This window comes from Saccopteryx leptura, chromosome 9, assembly GCF_036850995.1.
Source record: "Saccopteryx leptura isolate mSacLep1 chromosome 9, mSacLep1_pri_phased_curated, whole genome shotgun sequence".
Lineage (NCBI taxonomy): Eukaryota > Metazoa > Chordata > Mammalia > Chiroptera > Emballonuridae > Saccopteryx > Saccopteryx leptura.
In genome coordinates this window covers 67,646,934-67,667,035 of record NC_089511.1, presented here as the reverse complement: position 1 = coordinate 67,667,035, position 20,102 = coordinate 67,646,934, and the positions used below count along the sequence as shown (strand labels likewise).

Sequence of the window (20,102 nt, the reverse complement as noted above, 5' to 3'; positions counted from 1 at the left end):
GTTGCCTGTGAATGACTATTTTGTTTGACAATCTTTATCATTATTGTAAACATTCGATGTCTTCAATGTGTTGAGCAAATCCAGTTTTTAAGAAATGTGTACTTTATACTTGGCCTGTGGCAGCGCAGTAGATAGAGCATTGACCTGCAACACTGAGGTCATTGGTTTGAAACCCTAGGCTTGTCCCATCTAGGCACATATGACAAGCTACCAATTAACAGCTAGAGTAAAGCAACTACTTCTCATGCCCCTTCTCCATAAAATCAATCAATCCATTCTTTAAAAAAATTAAAAAATAGCCCTGGCTGATTGGCTCAGCAGTAGAGCATCGACCTGGCGTGTGCAAGTCCTGGGTTCAATTGCCAGTCAGGGCACACAGGAGAGGTGCCCATCTGCTTCTCCACCCTTCCCCATCGCCTTCCTCTCTATCTCTCTCTTCCCCTCCCGCAGCCAAGGCTCCATTGGAGCAAAGTTGGCCCGGGCGCTGGGGATGGCTCCAAGGCCTCCACCTCAGGTGCTAGAATGGCTCCGGCTGCAGCGAAGCAATGCCCCATAGGGGCCAAGCATCACCCCCTGGTGGGCATTCCAGATGGATCCTGGTCAGGCGCACGCGGGTGATTGTCTCTCTGCCTCCCCACACTTCTCACTTTGGAAAAATACAGAAAAAAAATGTATACTTTATTTTATTTTTTATTGATTCATTTAAATCAATAAAAAAACAACACATTGAAGACATTAAAGACATTGAATGTTTAGAGGGACAGAGAAGAAGTGAGAGAGAAAGAGAGAGAGAGAGAGAAGCATTCATTTGTTTTTCCTCTTAGTTGTACATTCCTTAGTTGTTTACCATATGTGCCCTAACAAAGGATTAAACCTGTAACCTTGGTGTTTTGGGACACTATTTCAACCAACTGAGCTACCTGTCCAGGGCCAAAAAATGTGTATTTTAAAAAATGTAAAAAAACCTTTAAATTTAAAAAAGCAAAATATTTGAAATTACACAATTCTTCCTTCTGAGTTAAAAGACATTTTTGGTGACATTGTAGCTTAGTCTTCAACTTTGAAATGGGTGTGTGGCAAAAATGTGGAGAGAATAAGAACTAGAATTATTCTTTTGTACTGGAAATACATACTTCAAATCAAATATATTGATCTCAAAAGATGTAGCAGATGCATATTGCATGTTTGGAAAATTTTATTTATTTTCTTTTTTGATACTCCTTGGGTGTTCCCACTAATGATACCATGATGCTTGAACTTAAATATAAGATATATTTTATATTCTAGTCTTAGTCAATAGGGAAAATAAAGAAGTCAATGTGCCTTGAGTTCCCTTTGCCCTGTACTTTAGTCCTTTGAGGCCTAACTTATACCCATAGAAAGGACATATAGAAGGTGGGAGTTAATTAAATCTTAGTTTATCCTTCTTTCTGTGTACTCTCTATAATGCCCCTGGTATTCCTTACTTCTCATTTGCAAATACTAAGGTGATATGCTGTTAAGGGCTTTGACCTTGAAATTGATTTGGTATCAACTACCATATTTTTTGTTCCATAAGACACACCTGACCATAAGACACACCTAGGGTTTTAAGGAGGAAAATAAGAAACAAAATATTATTATTTTTTATTTTTGTATTTTTCTGAAGCTGGAAACGGGGAGAGACAGACAGACTCCCACATGCGCCTGACCAGGATCCACCCGGCACGCCCACCAGGGGGCGACGCTCTGCCCACCAGGGGGCGATGCTCTGCCCCTCCAGGGCATTGCTCTGTCTCAACCAGAGCCACTCTAGCGCCTGGGGCAGAGGCCAAGGAGCCATCCCCAGCGCCCAGGCCATCTTTGCTCCAATGGAGCCTCGCTGCGGGAGGGGAAGAGAGAGACAGAGAGGAAGGAGAGGGGAAGGGGTGGAGAAGCAGATGGGCGCTTCTCCTGTGTGCCCTGGCTGGGAATCGAACCTGGGACCCCTTGTATGCCAGGCCAACGCTCTACCACACTGAGCCAACCGGCCAGGGCAAGAAACAAAATATTCTGAACCAAATGGTATATTAAAATATTTAATAAAATACCATATTTTTTTGCTCTATAAGACACACGGGCATTTTCCCCTCCACTTTTGGGAGGGGGAGCAAAAAATACAGTAATTGTAAACTGTGAATTTTTTAGTAAAAACAAAATAAAAGCAAATCTATCCTGTGGAGCCTTCAGAATGGAAACCCAGAAGCATTTATTTAATATCAATATGCTAATACACACATGTTAAACAGAATTATTTCAAAGAGAAAATGTTGATGCAGCAGCTAATAAAAATATATATGGTGCCAGAGAATTTACTATACTCTGTTGCTTCTGTCCTATGATTACCATTCAGTGGGAGTTTCTGGTATACATGTACATAACAAATTTTTATCATTTATCAAGCCAAATAAAATGTTTCAAATATTTAATCTCAATTTCATAATAAGAATTCAACCAATTATCATTAAGCTAACATTTGCCATCTACCCATTATAATAGGTGAAAAGTCAATTATTTAAAAAAAAAGAAAATTCAAAAGTTGAAAAATAAGAAGTGTTTCAAAGAACTATATTTTGAGCAATTATCATCGCTCATATTTATGTTCCAATACTCTTCTAAGCTCAAGAGGAAAACAATGATGAGGACCTAATCTTTGTCTTCTAAGCTCTCACAATCCAGGGATGGGCACAAATTTCAAAAACAGATAATTGAATTAGAGTACTTTAAGTGCTAAACTGAGCTTTTTTTTCAGGTAGAAGGAAAAAGCCCTGGAATGGCAGGCAGGAGTTCTGAAGTCAGGATAAGACCTGCTGCTAACTAGTTTTGTGAACATGTGAAGTCACTCAAATTCCCAGGACTCCATTTTTCAATGTGTAAAATAAGATGGATGTGCCCTATATGACCTTTATATTTATCTATTTTTCTGGCTTTATTATTTCATATTCATACAGGCAATTAAAGGTGTAAGTAAAACAAGAATATGTACAACTAAACAAAAAATTAATGCAATAAGAATCAAGTGTATTGGCCCTGGCTATTTTGCTCAGTGGTAGAATGTCTGCCTGGTGTGTGGATATCCTGGATTTGATTCCCAATCAGGTCACACAGGAAAAGCACCCATCTGCCTCTCCACCTCTCCCCCCTTGCTTCTCTCTCTTTCACTCTCTCCCCCTCCTGCTGCCATGGCTCAATTGGAGTGAGTTGGACCCAGGCTCTAAGGATGGCTCCATGACCTCTGGCTCAGGCTCTAAGAAGAGCTCAGTTGCTGAGCAATGGAGCAATGCCCCAGATAGGCAGAGAATCGCCCCTTAGTGGGCTTGCTGGGTTGATCCCAGGCAGGGCACCTGTGGGAGTCTGTCTCTGCCTCCCCTCCTCTCACGAAATTAGAAAAAAAAAGAATCAAGAGTATTGAGGGTAAGAGTAAAAAACAACTTTTGTTTTCCCTGAATATACAAGTGGTCCCTCCTCTATCACAGGGGTTAGGTTCCAGAACCCCCAGCGATAGGCAAAAATCTGCAAAGTAGCGACCTTATATTCATTTTATTATTTATTGTGTGTTATATATTTCAGGAGGAGAGAAGAGCAAGAGAGAGAAGGGAGAGATGGAGGTGGAGGGGTGGAGAAGCAGATGGTCCCTTCTCCTGTTTGCCCTGACCAAGAATTGAACTTAGGACTTCCACACACCAGGTTGATGTTCTACCACTGAGCCAACTGGCCAGGGCCTAAACAAAACTTTTTAATAAAGTTTAAATATAGTAACTCCTATTGCAATATTTAAAAATTTGCTAAATAGAAATGATTTTTATAGATTATGAAACCAAAATAAAATATTTTAGTTCAAGACAAAATATAGGGGTGGCTTTCCTAGAGTCAATTACAAATCAATGTTATCCTAGGAAATATATTTATTAGAATAATTTCTTCAGTATATATTAATATCAGTTACTTGCCTATTAGACCCTTATAAATCTGATAACACTAATAACAGAAAAAATATAGCATACATATTAATTTCATACTTGAATAACTTTAAAATATCATATAAAATGAAGTAACTGATGAAGTGGGAGCATTTCAGTAGGATTTACCACAAAATTAATGATGATAGAAAAGCCATCATCTATTTATTAACTTAATGTAATCCTTATATTTTACTGAATTCTATAGTAGACAATATTTATTGTGTTAGGTGCCCTGAGAATTATGAAATATTCCCTACTAGCCAAGTGTATGGCTAGTAATCATGGCCACTATCAGAGCCACCTGGCCCATGCACCTTCACATTTGATTCGGACAGTTGGTAATGAAACAACAGAGGGTAGAATTGGTGGGCCGTTACCTTTAATCCTAGCTCACACCCAACAAGCGAGTAAATACACACAGCAGGAAAACACATCCCTTTCCAGTCAGGGCCCCCAGAGTCACTGACTCATCTGAGTTTTCCTAGAATCAAAGGCCCTACCAGCCTTATTCACCTCTGTTCCCCATCTTCTTCTCTTGCACAAACTGCACAAACTGGCTTCTCCTTCAGCACTCCATTATCTTGGCTGCCTCTCCTCTGCAATGCTGATGGCAGGAACCAAGAAAGAGAGACCCTGGTCTGCTTTATTTTATAGTGTAGAAAATTAAAGCCTTTAAGTCAATATACAAATAAGGAAGTCTCCAATACAAAGCTGCTTATCTGAGGCATAAATGGGATTCCTCATAAGAGTGCACCACCCCACATCATGCAACAGTCAAGGGTGTGGGGAAAAGCTTAGTTTTGAGATTTTAGTATTAGAAGGATGTTGAAAAGATCTTAGTATTAAAATGGTGGGAAAGGCTTAGTCTTAAAACTAAGTCTTAGGCTATAGGGAACTTGCCAGTTAACAGTCTGTTTCCCACACCCAATGCAAACTATAAGCGAGCAAACATATACATCATATTTACAAACTTATTTGACAACACCAAGCCATGTACAATGACCCTCATTTCTGAAAAAATCTTCCATGTTCATACAAGCTCCCTAAGTGGTCTCTTTTGTCAAGCCCTCTAGCTTTAAATCTTGTCTACATACCAATTATAATCAATTTAGACACCTTATTCCTAACTAATTTTTTTCTGAACTTCTGACTAGTGTTTCTAATTGCCTATTCACTTGCTTGTTCAAAAGATTTCTCAAAATAAATGGCTCTAAAGTGAAACTCTCAATTTCTTCTATAAACTTGCTTTGCTCAAGCCTTTTCTGTATTAGGAAATGGAAATCTATTTTACCATTTTCAACTTGTGAACAAAAACTTTGGAAATCTTTCTCAACTTTTTCTTTCTTCCTCTCCTCATCAGCAAATCCTGTTGGCTCAGTCTTCAAATATGCATAGACTCTCACTACTTCTCATTATCTCCACTACTATCACCCTAGTAAAGGCCTCTGTTTTGTCTCCTGCCTGGATTATTACATCAGCATCCTGGCTGCTCTTCCCATTTCTATCTTTGCCCCACCACAGTCTGACCATGCTAAATAGAGGGTGATCCTTTTAAATAGTAAGAAGATCATGTGACTCCTAAGCCTCTATATCAAGCAGGGTTCTTCAGAAAAATAGAGTCAATAGAAGATAGATAGCTAAATAGATAACTATCAATATGTAGATATAGATATTAAGGGATTAGCTCTAAGATTATGAAGGCTAAATTCCAAGAACTGAAGGATGGGCCCGCAAACTGAAGACCTAGTAGTGATAATGCTTTAGTTCTCATCTGAGTTTGATGGTCTGAAAACTCGGAGAACAAAAGGCATATTTCTGGTCTGAAGGCTGGTAGATAAGCTTGAGACCAAGGAAGAGCCAAGTTTCAGTCTGGGTCTAAACATAGGAAAAAGCCAGCATCTGAGTTTGAAGGAAGTCAGGTAGGAGGAACTCTTTCTTACTTGGGGGAGGGTCGGCCTTCTTGTTTTATTTAGGCCTTTAACTGTTTAGATGAGAACCATCAATGTTAGGGAGGGTAATATGCTTTTTTCAGTCTGTCAATTTAAATGTTAATCTCATCCAAAGAGTTCTTACAGAAATGTCCAGAATATTTGACCAAATAGATGGGTATTGACACATAAAATTAATCATCACATATAATAATCTCTCTAATCTCATCATTTATTAATCTCCTCCACTTCCATTCTGTTTCAGCCACTCTGGTCACCTTCTCATTTTCTTGTAGAACATTCTAGTCCAGCTTTGCTTTCTTTTATATCTCCTCAAATGGCCTTCTCCTTTAAAATGGTCTGGTTCATCTTATTACTACTTTTACATCCATGTACCTCCTCAAAAATGCCTTCCTTGACTATCCTTTTTTGAGAACTATTCCATGCCCCATTGACTGTCTCCTTTAATGTATATTTTCTTCATAGTTCATCTCTGATTTCTCTTCATTTTTTATTATTCTCTAGAATACAACTTTTTAGTGTATTGACTTTGCCTTTGTTCATAATGGTATCCTGAGCATCTAAAATAGTTTCTAGGACAAAAATTTGTGGCATGAATGACCTACCTTATAGCTGAATAGGGGATATAATTTGCATAGGATAGTTTAAGAAGACATGATTGCAATGACTGCTCTGAGACCCCATTTACAGGATAAAGGTGGCCTCCTCCATGAAAGTGTAGAAGACATGAACCAAACCAGAGAGAATTAGAATTTGGTCATTGTGTTCCTCTCTTGGCTATGAGATGTTCCTTTTAGCCAGCCTGGATTATTATTGTGAAAGCAACAAGCAGAGATTACAATGTGGTTACACTGAGGTAACCACATTGAATATTTACAGAAGATTTATTGGAGAGCAAAGCTAGATAGATGCAATCCTAGATTGTGCCTATAAAATTTTCATGTACTCTCAGGGTAAACAAATAATTTATATAACCACAGAGGAAAGGATTAGAGACAGTTTAATGGTTTTGATTGTCTTATGTATAGTAAATACTGTAATGGAATGGATACTCATAAAAGGTGAGGGCCGTTTGTGCACATGAATAGAGAAACATTTTAGAAAACACAAATACCTGAGTAGACACCTGTCAAAACAAAAGCCAGTAGGGAGCCTGCTTGTAGCATTTTAATACTGCCATTACTTCTGATGACTGGAATTTGCTGTCTCTTTGTTATATTTTTGACTGAAGTTAGTCCTTAGAAGAGCCCTCAATCTACTAAAATATAGTGAGAGACCCAAAATCCATGCCCTTTTGGCAGTGAGCTTTGATGTTTCTATAGGTTTTTCACTGTTTTGACAAGAAGCTATTAGTTTTTTCTTTCACTATTTGATTTCAGGAGGAGTGGAATTTCTTGTTTTTGATAAAATATTCTCCCAGATTATCTCTTAAGTCCCTTCAAATTCTAAGGAGCCATGGGCCTCTGGTGACTCCCTTAGCACTGACTTCTCAATCTGTTGTCTATCAGCATACTTCAATATCCCTTTATTTATATACTTCAATTTATGAATGAAGTTTTTTTCTTTGAAAACTATTAGCAAATTTAACAACATGACTGTGACTCACCAACTGTTCCACAAAATAATATAGTAAGACTATTAGCATAAAACATGATAAAAAATTTTTAAGTATTTCTTTGTATTGTTTCTAGGTAATATACAATCTAGAATACAGTTTTTAAAAATGTTGTTAAAAACATTACTTTGATATTGTTGTTAATAAATCTAAAGTTATATTATCAATCATAAATTTTCCCTTGTGAATGTTGGCTCATGATCTTACTGTCTAGATGTGGTTGATTACTCATTATAGTTACATGTATAAAACTAATGTTAACATTAACTTAATAAATGAGATAGCTTTTGCAAAAGAAAACAAGAATTAAAACGTAAATATTTTAAATATTGTTACCTATTACCCAATGGGTAGCTGTCATTTTTATCTAGTGGGGAGTAGGAATAACATCAGTCAATCATGCGGTCATTAAACAAACATTCATTTTGACCTTCACTGGATCAGGTCCTATGGTAAGTACTGGATAGGGATTTGAATATGTCAAAGAGTATGACAGAGAAACCAAAAAAGATAGTCTGGAAAACTAATATCTACTAATGTAGAATAAAAATAACCCCATTTATTATAATAAAATATATTTTGCTAGATTTCTCATATTTTTCATATTAATTATAATAACTTGTATCTAAAACAATAGTAATTCTTAACCTGTAGAGAACTTTTTAAAAACATCATGTCCAGGCTCTAAGAATTAAGATTCTGCTTTAATTGGTCTAGTGGAAGCCCAGTCATGATACTTTCTGCAAAGATCACCAGGTAATTATAATTGGGCATTTCCAATTAAAAAGTACTAGTTAGCTCCTTGATTCTTACTTTCCAAATATGCAGTACATTTCAGATCCTGATGACCTTGTGGCACTTTCCCATAGTTGGTACAGTGAATTCTTACAGAACTATATACAATTCTTAGCCTGTTACTGAATATATTATTGATACCATAATAGCTAGCACTTATTCAGCATCTATAATGTGCCAGACATATTTCTCATATTATAATGACCCTGCAAGTTAGGTAAACATATTTTAGATTCCTTGTTTAAATTTAGAGATTAAGTAAATAGTCCTAGTTTAGCCAGATAGCCAGTAAATCTAGAGCCAAGTTTTGAGCCCAGACTTGTCTGAATTCACTGCCTTCAGATTCTAACCTCTAGCTGCATCTCTATACTTTAACTATAACTTGTTCCACTTTATGCATCCTAAGCTATGGACAAACAAATATCATTTTCCTCTGTACTCGTACATATCCACCACATTCTCACCTATCATTTGCACACCATGTTAGTTTGCAGAATGCCCTTGCTACTCAATTTAATTTACCCTTCTTTACCATCTTTTAAGGTACAACTCAAATGCAGCCTCATCAATAAATCCCTCCTGGATCTTTCCAGCTGGAAGCAATCACTTCTCCCTCTGACCTTCCAAATTGTCTTATCTGTACCTCTCTCAGGTGCACTCATCATTTTATACCTCATAGTTATGTGTGCGTATGATTAATACTCACTTGTTTATAAGATCCTCGAGATCACATTTATATCTGATTCATCTTTTTATTCTGTATAACACCCCACAGAGTACCTAGCCCATTGTGGATGCTAAGAAAAATATTTGCTAATAGAATACAAATGAATGAAGAAAGAATGAATAATTTGATTAAGGTGACCTACAAATCTATACACGGGATTAGAAAAGAACTGGTTGCAGATATAATATGAGATTACTGCATAAATTTCCAATTTTTGGAAATATCTCTATTTTGTATAAAATAACCTGATTTCCAAAAATGTCAACTTATTAAAGGGATTTTTATAGATGCTCTGATTTTATAAGCAAACCAAGCAAGTGATGGGTAAATAAGAAATAAGGTCATTTCTCTTTTTTTGTGCTTTTGGTCATTTGCTTAAATAACTGGAAAGAATAGAAAAGTGTACATATTTGTGATGATTTGGGATAATAGTATAATTGTAAATTTTTTTATTTAGACATGTTTTATTTTATTTAGAACATTTCCTTTTCACATTTATACAGAAGAATTTTACTGTCAATGCATTTAAGGTGCACTTAGTAAGTACATCTACAACTTGTACTCATTAAGAGAATACCTGGCTCTGTCAGGTTGGCTCAGTGGTAGAGTGTCAGCCCAGCATGTGGAAGTCCTGGTTTTGATTACTGGCCAGGGCACACAGGAAAAGCACTCATCTGTTTCTCTACCTCTGCCTCTCTCCCTTCTGTCTATTTCTGCCTTCCCTTTTCACAGCCAAGACTCCATTGGAGCAAAGTGGTCCTGGGCACTGAGGATGGCTCCATGGCCTCTGCCTCAAACGCTAGAATGGCTCTGGCTGCAATGGAGTAATGGCCCATATGGGCAGAGCATTGCCCTCTGGTGGGCATGCCAGGTGGATCCCAGTCAGTCAGGTGCATGTCGGAGTCTGTCTCTCTGCTTCCTGGCTTCTCACTTCAGAAAAATACAAAAAACTAAAACTAAAAATAAAAAAGAGAATACCTAATACATGTAGCATACTTATCAGGAATGATGTACTTTTCTCCATATCTCGTAGAAACAATGCTTAGTTTTCCTCTGATAACAAAGCAGAGAAAAAAGTGAAAGTAAATCTAGAATTTACGATGTCCTTGGAAGTTCTGAAGAATTTTTTTTTGCTTTAATATTTATTTACAAAATCATTCTGATTTCCACAATGGATGATTTCATCCTATTTGCTTTAGATAGCACCACTTTGTACCTGTTAGAGATTACACAGACCAGTGAGTTTTTCCTGACCAGTGGGTTGTTACTTGATTACAGGTCACAACAAATATGTAGTATCTTCTGTATTGGTTTGTATTAAAATAAAAACATTAACTGTTGTGAAAAATGGTTGTCTTAAATTAATATTATTGAGCTTACAAATTTTGAGTTGAGTATATGTTTGGTGTTCTGTGAATAAATATAAGTAGGATATACAATGTTCTTATCTCATTGCATATAAAAGAAAGTTCTTTAAAATTTATATCCTATTTTATAAACCATAATTACATTCTTTTTATTTTTCAGAAATCAGAGACAGGCCAATGTTTTCTATAAAGGCCCAGATACTAATAATTATTTTAGGCTTTGTGTGTCATATACTCTCTGCTCTAAGTATTTCAAAGTTCAAAAGTAGTTATAGACAACACATAAATGAGAAAACTTGGCTGTGTCCCAATAAAACTTTATTTGTGAACCCTGAAATTTGAATTGCAAATAATGTTAACATGTCATACATCAAATATTACCTTTTCTTTCTTTTTATTTTTTACTCTTTAAAAATGTAAAACTAAAGTGCTGCAACTCTGAATTGGTGCCTCTCATCTCTCCCCCTTTCTGCCTTCTTCTCTCTCTCTCTCTCTCTCTCTTTCTTTCTCACTAAAAGAAAAATACAATAAAATTTTTAAAAAGTAGATATAAAACTTTACCAATAGCAGTAATATAGGAAAAAAATTAAGTTTATTTTTAAATTATCAACTGCACTTACATTTTACAATACTATTACAAGTGTTTGTAAATTTAAATGATCAATTTTACTACTGATTACCCCCACTAGGACATATACTATAGTATATTCTGCAAGATTAATACCTTTTAACATTCTTCATGCATCTTTCTAGTGTTTAGTTTCTATAACTGGCAAAGGAGGTGACAGCACCAAAGCATTACTATCATTTGATGGAGAATTATATTTATCTTCTTTCTAAGAATATTCAACCTTTAGTTCCTGTACTTATTGCCTTTAAAAAAATTGTTTCAGCTTTATTGAGGTATAACTGACATATAAAATTAAAGATGTTTAAGGTATACATCATAATGATTTGATGTACACACACATTGTGAAAGGATTCTTCTCATCTAGTTAATTAACATATCCATCTCCTCATACACCTCAGTTTTTGTTTATCTATCTGTCTATTTATTTATTTATCTATTTATTTATTGGTAAGAACATTTAATTTCTCTTCTCTTAGCAAATTTTAATTCTAAAATATAGTCTTATTAATTGTAATCACCATGTTATAAATTAAATTCTCAAGCCTTATTAACTTTATAGAAGAAAGTTTGTATTTTTAACCAATCTTGTCTTATGTCCTCCATCCCCTGGCCACTGGCAACCACTTTTGTACTGTCTGTTTCCATGAGCTTGACTTTTATTTTGTTTTAGATTCTACATATAAGTGATGTCATGCAGTCTTATCTTTGTCAGGCTTGTTACACTTATGCATAATGCCCTCAAGGTCATAAAAAGCAGGATTTCCTTCATGTACGTGGCAGGAAAACATTCCATTAGACATATTCAAAATATTTCTTGTTCATTTATCATTGATGGACACATAGGTTGTTTCCAGATATTGGCTACTGTAAATAATGCTGCAATGAACATGGGAGTCCACCTATCTCTTCAACTTCCAATTTTCTTTTACTTTGGATATATACCCAGAAGTGAGATTGTTGGACATGATGTAGTTCTATTTTTCCCACTACCTAAATGCAATCTTGTTTTCTCTCAGCTTTATTGAGTATAATTTGCATATAACATGGTGCAAGTTTAAGGTTTACAACATGTTGATTTGATGCACTTATATGTATACTGCAAAATAATTACCACAATAAATTTACCTATCACCTTTATGCTGTTACATCATTACCATTTCTCTTTTTGTGTGTTGAGAAAATTTAAGTGTACCCTCTTCAACTTTTACCTATATAATATAGCATTATTGACTATAATCATTATCCTATACATTCAATACCCCGGAACTTATTTATCTTATAACAGGAAGTTTGTACTCTTTGATCAAATTGCCCCATTTTCACAACCCTATAGTCCCCAGTAAATACTACTCTACTTCTGAGTTTGGCTTTTTTAGATTCCACGTATAAGTGATACCATATAGTATTTTCCTTTCACCATCTCGCTTAGCATAATATACTCAAGTTTCACCTATATTGTTGCAAACAATAGAATATCCTTTCTCATGGCTAGTAATATTCCTTTATATATATATTATGAGTGGAGTCATGGAAAGGTCCTTCTATTCTTCCAGCAAGTTGTTTATATTCAAGTTGATATTAGCAATTGAATTTCAGTAATAACCTATGAAATAGCTTAAAAATGAAAGAAGATACTATAAAATAACATGTAGTCAAAGCAGTATAATTTTTACATGGCCATGTGAATTTAGTGTTTTAGTTTTTTTTTCATGAAAGATGATTGACTTATCCAGTTCAAAATGTAAATACAAATATTTGCAAGAAAATACCTGACCTTCATCTTTACAATATATTCCTGAGTTCCACTTCAACTTTTTTGCCCCTTTTTATAGAAATAGGGAGAGAGAGAGAGACAGGGAAATAAATCTGCTCCTGTATGTGCCCTGACCAGGGAATCAAACTGACAACCTCAAGCTCTGCACACCAGGATGGTGCTCCAACTCACTGAGCGATCCAGACAGGGCTTAACTTCTTTATTTATCAATTGATTTTTAGAGAGACAGGGAGAGTAAGGAAGAGAGAGGGAAGGGGATGGAAGCAATCATTTGTTGCTTTACTCAGTCATGCCTTCACTGGTTGCTTCCCATGTGTGACTTGACTGGAGATAAACCTACAACCTTGTTTCTGCTCGATACTTTTAACCAACTGAGATTAACCAGCCAATGCGGCTTCACTTCAACTTTGACCCTCATCCTCATCCTTCACCCAATCGTTGAGCCGTACCTCATCTTACTGTCTTTGATTTAAATTTTATAGTGTCTTTAAATTGTTGTAAGGTCTGTATGATTAAATACCAAATTGGTGGGCCAAGTATTAACTTATTTAAGCCAGAGGTTGAAATTTGTGAAATTTAATTGTTCAAAAATTTTCTGAAAATTCACATCACTTTTCAACAAGCTCCCAGCATGCCAGTATCTGCAGCAGTGACTCTGTACACCCTGTGATAACATGTACCCTCAGAAAGCAGACATGTGTAAAAGATCAGGCTTGGGCAATGACCTTGAGCAGCAGGATATAAAATAACTCCCACATCACTACTGTTCCAATAATGGAATAAGAGGCATAAATGTGTCAAGAGCTGTGAGTTCAAAGGAAGCATAAAGTTTAAGTGTAGGGGATTTGGATGCATGCAAAGAGTGATGGATATTTCTAATAAGATGAAAGTGAATAAAATCGCAGAAACAATGATCCTCATACAGTATATTACAAACAGTGAATGGATAAACCTAATCAATGGAGAATAGGGCCTGAATATGTAATCTTAGTAGACAGATTTGGAAAGGTACCTTCTGAACCAGTTTATGGGGTCCATCCATCTTTGCCATTGTGAATGAGGAGTTTGGGCTTTCTTTCATGGGGCATCGGAAGCCATGCAGAGTTTTTGGTAGAGAGGGACATGATGAAAGCAGAATATAATAGTTTGGAAATATTAATTTGAAATCCCTAAAATAGCCCTAGACTGATGAATTGTTGCCATGATGTCAATGCATTTTTTTTTTTTTTAGTAATCTGAAGGAAATTTGAAACTACCTTTGGAAGTAGAATAGAAAACTGTAGGATTAAGAGAGTTTTCTATCTTGAATGTAAGCTAGAAAAAGCAAGATGTTTTGGCCTGGGCTCCTTAATAGGAACAGACTTCATATGTTTTCATTTTCAACCTTGATTTTAATTGACTGCTTTTGCATAGTTCATGTACTCTACTCAGCTAGAAAAAAAATCAACAAAAATGATTGTGTTGTTATCTAAAGGTAGTAGTCAAAATATAATGATTTTACAATATGATCGCTGTTGATGGGTATGCAGACTTGTGAAGTCATTGTGGAAAACAATATAAAGTTATCTCACAAAATTAAAAACGGAACTGCCTTTGACCCAATGATCTCACTCCTGAGAATATATCCTAAGAATCCCAAAGCACTAATTTGAAAGAATATATGCACCTCCATGTTCATTGCAGTGTTATTTACAATAGCCAAGAACTGGAAACAGCCCAAGTGCTCATCAGTAGATGAGTGGATAAAAAAGCTGTGATACATTTACATAATCTACTCAGCCATAGAAAAGAAGAAAATCTTAACTTTTGTAATATCATGGATGAACCTGGATATTACTATGCTAAGTGAAATAAGCCAGTCAGAGAAAGACAAGGACAATATAATTTCAGTTATATGTGGAAGCTAATGAACACAATAGACCGAGGAACAAAATAGAAAAAAAAAAGAATAAAAAAACCCCCATGTCTTACATGGTGTTGCATGTAAGCAAACTCCTAAATCCAGTGCCACACAGGATTGCAAATTGAATAACAAATTATACCCAAGGAATGAGTGAGGCATATCGAATAATAACAACTTCTGACCTAATACAGATTCAATGAAATTTAGATACAGAAAATAAAAACTAACTTGTTAACTCTTAAATTTGGAGGGTAAAATGAAATACAGTGAGTGATGCTATAATCTTTCCTCTCTGTCTTCACAAAATTTTGGCTTCCCATAAGAATGTGACAATTTTGAAAACAAGAATAAAAATCTGGTATTGATTATTAGGTATTAATTATTTTAATTAATTTTTAGATTCAAAACTAATATACTGTGAAATAAATGAAATATTTAGATAAAAAAGGAAGCAGTAAAAGATATCAAATTTATATATTCATTTATTTCTTATAAAACACTTTTGGACAAGATTTCTTTCTTACTTCCTTTTTTCCATATTTGAATGAATGCATTAAATAAAATAATATTTAAACACATTTTGAGTAGTTTAGGAATGTTAACCATGTAGAAAATTTTTAAATTCACTGTATTTATGGGTCTGATTTGATTTATATTTTCTCAGTGCAGAGAAAACTTTTATACCTTTAAATTTTCACATGTTGTTTTTCCTCATAGATATGTTAAATTTTCTAAAGTTAAAAGTTTAACGTTTCAAAAGATTTCAAAATCTATATTAAATAAAATTTATCAGCTACATTAGTTTCCTAGGGCTGTCATAACAAAGTACCACTGACTAGGTGGATTAAAATAATAAAATTTTTTCTCTCTCAGTTTGAAAGCAGGGTGTTAGCAAAGCCATCCTTCTGCTGATGGCTTTAGGGGGAGAATCCTTCCTTTCCTCTTCCTGGCTACTGGTGTCCCCCTGCAAGTCTCACCATGGAAATCCTTAGCATTGCTTGACTTGTAGCTGCATCACTTGAATCTCTGCCTCTAACTTCACATCTCTGCCTTCTTCTGTGTCTTGTTATGCATCTTCGTGTCCTCTTCTTTTATTATGAGAATAACAGTTATTGGATTTAGGGCCTGATCCAGTATGATCTCATCTGGATCCTTACCTTGATTGGTTACATCTGCAAAGACCTTATTTTCAAATAAAATCACATTCTCAAGTTCCAGGTGGATAAGAATTTTAAGACACATTATTCAAACTACTTATACCAACTTAAAAGTTTCATTATCACTATTTAAACTTACTAGATAGGCAATAAATATAACAAAACAAAGTTGAAAAACCACATTAATGATTTGGCCATTCTACTATAGAATTTGCTACAGTTTTATTGCTCTTCCATTTGTCCCATTGCCTAATATCTTCTTGGCCTGATTATTTCTCAGTTATTGGAAAAATTGCATACCTCAAATATCCAACCTAAATCTACCAAACCATTGCAAAAAAATTATTTTTGGTGTTTCTTCACATGAGTGAAGTGCTCTGTTATAAACACATCTGCTTTTTGACTTCTTTATTTGAAGGTATGTAAATGTATAATGTTTAAAATGAATCAAAATAACAGATGGAGGACATTATAGATCAAATTAGCTTTGTGTTCATCTGAAATTTGGGATGGCTTCATTATTTCCTTCTAATTTATATATTCTTTTTTGAATACTCTGATGGAGAATGTTAGGGACAATTGTGCAATGTAAATAGCTTAGTGTAATAATAAAATATGACTCAATTATAAAATAACACCTTAAAATAATTCTATAGAGCCATAATAGTGTCATTGTCATTATAGTTACATTTGGTGGTTTTCCAAAAGGAATATTGCAGGACAGATAGTCCTCAAGGACACACCAAAAAAGCCTATTTGGTGTCCAAAGTGTTTTAACATATCTGCTGTTCTGATAAGTTTTGAATATGTCTACCATAAATACTAAATCACTGTACATTAACTTTAACAATGTCAACATGTTGTATTTTACTAGCCTAATGTGAATCCTATGTAAGATCATAATATAAAGTGTGTTTTATTTGGAAAAAATTGATGTTTGTTTTACAGTGACGTTCTTTAAATAATTATTAAGGGCCAAGGAGAGGGTACAGGATATTTTTTTCTGATGATAATGCAAAGTGGACTTGAAACGAAATTATGTCTCTGATCCTGTACTCCCAATTTTTGATGGGTGAAAATAAGAAGCGGTGGAAATGTGCCCTTTACTGTCAGAGGGATTTGCCCTTCACTGTCAGTGTACTTTTCTCTCATTTTACTGACACCTTTTACGGGGCTGACTAAATAGTTTCTGTTTTAATCAAAAGATGCTTACATGCAAACTTGCAGTTGCCTGGTCATAAAATTAGGTCTTAGCACATTAAATTAAGTGTAACTATCTCAGAAAATCTTGCCCAGTTACACTCTCTATTTTGTCCGTATTTTACAAAAGAACCTGAAAGTAGTTCTCTATTGAAAATTATTTGCTTAAAGTCTGAACTCTTCCATTTGACTTATGGAATTCTTTTCCTATCCCAGTCTCATACATGCTAATCCATTGCTGTCTTCCTTATCTTTACAATCTAGATCCTGTGCCGTATTCTCCATGCATGCCACATCCAGCCTACACATCACCCTCATTTCTGCTTCTAAGCACCTACTTGTATTGCTTCCCTAGAGTGTGATGACCTTTTTCTATCTCTGTCTCATCTAACAGAGTTCAAGTCTCTTCTCCCCAAGACACTTCCTTGAGCTATCCCACTTCCTATAAATTATATCACCTATGGATTCTATTACATTTTAGAATTGATACAATACTATTTGGAACTAAATGGCATAATGGCTTTTTTATCCTTTGTTTCACACCTATTCCTTTACTGACTCAAAATAAAATGTATGCATGCAGGACATGTCTACTGAACTCCTTTTATATTTTCCACAGAATCTAGCATTTTATGTGATGGTGACTTAAACAAGAACAATAATTTAAATATACTTGTTATTAGAATAAGCATTATATAAATATTTCACATATCCTAACCAATATATTCTTTACAACAAACCTCTGAAGTGGGCATTATTTTTATTGTCATTTTAATGATGAGGAAATTGAAGTACTTTGAAATAAGAATAACTCCACCAAACACACAGTGCTATCATTCAGATGCAAGAAGTTTGGCTATGAAGTCTATACTTTTATTCATTGTGTTATATTATCTCTATATGTGAGATAATCATTAGGATTTGGTTGACTAACATAAATTAAGAAATTCACTATGTATCTTTAAAATATAGTTGATCACCATGCTAATTTTATTTCTGGCTTTATGGAAACTTGAGATGATAAACATAGCCTGGAAAAGACTTTTAAGCTATGTGATAAGTTCACACTTTGACAAAAACAGTCTTTCAAACATGGAAAATATGTCATATAAATTAAAAAAAAACAACATAAAAACTCATTACTGTTTTTTAAAAAAAATAGCATCAGCCCTGGCCAGTTGACTCAGTGGTAGAGTGTTGGCCTGGCATGCAGGAGTCCTGGGTTAGATTCCTGGCCAGGGCACACAGCAGAACCACCCATCTGCTTCTCCACCCCTCCCACTCTCCTTCCTCTCTGTCTCTCTCTTCCCCTCCCGCAGCCGAGGCTCCATTGGAACAAAGATGGCCCGGGTGCTGAGGATGGCTTTGTGGCCTCTGCCTCAGGCGCTAGAATGGCTCGATGCAACAGAGCAACGCCCCAGATGGGCAGAGCATCGCCCCCTGGTGGGCGTGCCGGGTGGATCCCGGTCGGGCGCATGTGGGAGTCTGTCTGACTGCCTCCCTGTTTCCAGCTTCGGAAAAATGAAAAAAAAAAAAAATAGCATCTCCATGGAGTAGAAATAAAATATAAACACAAATGTTAGGAAAGGCTAATGTCATTGACTAGTGAGTAGGGCTTATTTCTGGAAGCAACCTGAAATTTAGTAGAGGAATAAAATATTCCATGCAGGGGACACTAGATTCAAGCTCATTTTTTAGAGACAAAGGCTGCTGTGAGACTCACTTGATTGTGAATTGAGGGAAACCATGCTTTTGAAAGATGAGTAGGGACTACCACTTGTGGTAAGCTATTGGCCCCAAGAAAGGAAAATGATCATTGGAGACTCCAGATCAGGTAAAACTGAACCACCCCTGGCAGTCCTAAGAAAGAGAGTACCACAATTATTTCTAATAAATTACTTTTATTGAACATTATAACAAAAATAAGTTTATTTGTGATATACAAGAAAGGAATCATATCCATAGACAAAAAACAAAAAATTACAAGACAAAAACAGAGCTCAAAACAACAGGTAGCTATGAATGAAAAAGAACCAAACAAAAATGAAAAATAAATACAAATTATGGTCATTGAAATAAAATATTTGCTAGATGGAATAAATTTTACACTAAACATAATTAGAGGTCTAATTTGTAAACTGAGGAATTAACCTAAAACACAGCAAAAAAAAGATAAAGTATAAAATATTAAAATTTAGTAGAGTTCCAGAAGAAGGGAAATTAGCTAAATACAGTAAAGCATTATATATAAAAAAAACTTTAAGTAAGAGTTTTTTTAAAAATAGAAGAATGTGAAAACTTAGGTAAGAAGTGTTTTCTAAAATCTGAGTAAGAAAATATAGATAAGAAATGGAACAAAAAATCATCAGGTTTATATAGAAACATAAAAATCCTCGAATAAACAAAGTAATCCTAAGGGGAAAAAAAAGCAAAGCTGGAGGCATTACAATATCTAACTTCAAACTATACTACAGAGCCACAATAATCAAAACAGCATGGTACTGGCAGAAAAATAGACACACAGACCAATGGAACAGAATAGAGAGCCCAGAAATAAAACCATATACATATAGTTAAATCATCTTTGATAAAGGAGCCAAAAACACAATGGAGAAAAGAAAGCCTCTTCAATAAATGGTGCTTGGAAAATTGGAAAGCCGACTGCAAAAGAATGAAACTTGACTACAGTTTATCTCCTTGCAAAAAAATTAATTCAAAGTGGATTAAAGAACTAAATATAAGATCTGAAACAATAAATTACATAAAAGAAAACATAGGTACTAAACACATGAACCTTGACCATAAAGAACATTTTATGAATTTGACTCCAAAGGCAAGGGAAGTAAAGGCAAAGATAAATGAATGGGACTGCATCAGACTAAGAAGCCTCTGCTCAGCAAAAGAAACTGACAACAAAACAAATAGGCAACCAACTAAATGGGAGATGATATTTTCAAATAACAGCACAGATAAGGGACTAGTATCCAAAATATATAAAGAACTC

At 35.1% G+C, this 20,102-nt stretch overlaps 1 protein-coding gene across 4 annotated transcripts in view; it reads left to right on the top strand.

Annotated features, from left to right (window-relative positions):
* Nucleotides 1-20,102, top strand: part of CTNNA3 (catenin alpha 3) — a 2,003,993-nt gene that overhangs the window by 903,699 nt on the left and 1,080,192 nt on the right. Inside the window, exon 8 of one of the 4 annotated variants that reach the window (XM_066349269.1) lies at nucleotides 2,771-2,900. The exons of the other annotated variants lie outside the window; for them this stretch is intronic. Coding sequence (XP_066205366.1) covers nucleotides 2,771-2,839 — 69 coding nt within the window. The 3' untranslated portion in view covers nucleotides 2,840-2,900. Of the gene's footprint in view, nucleotides 1-2,770; nucleotides 2,901-20,102 lie in introns of those variants that run through there. 4 annotated transcript variants of the gene reach the window in all.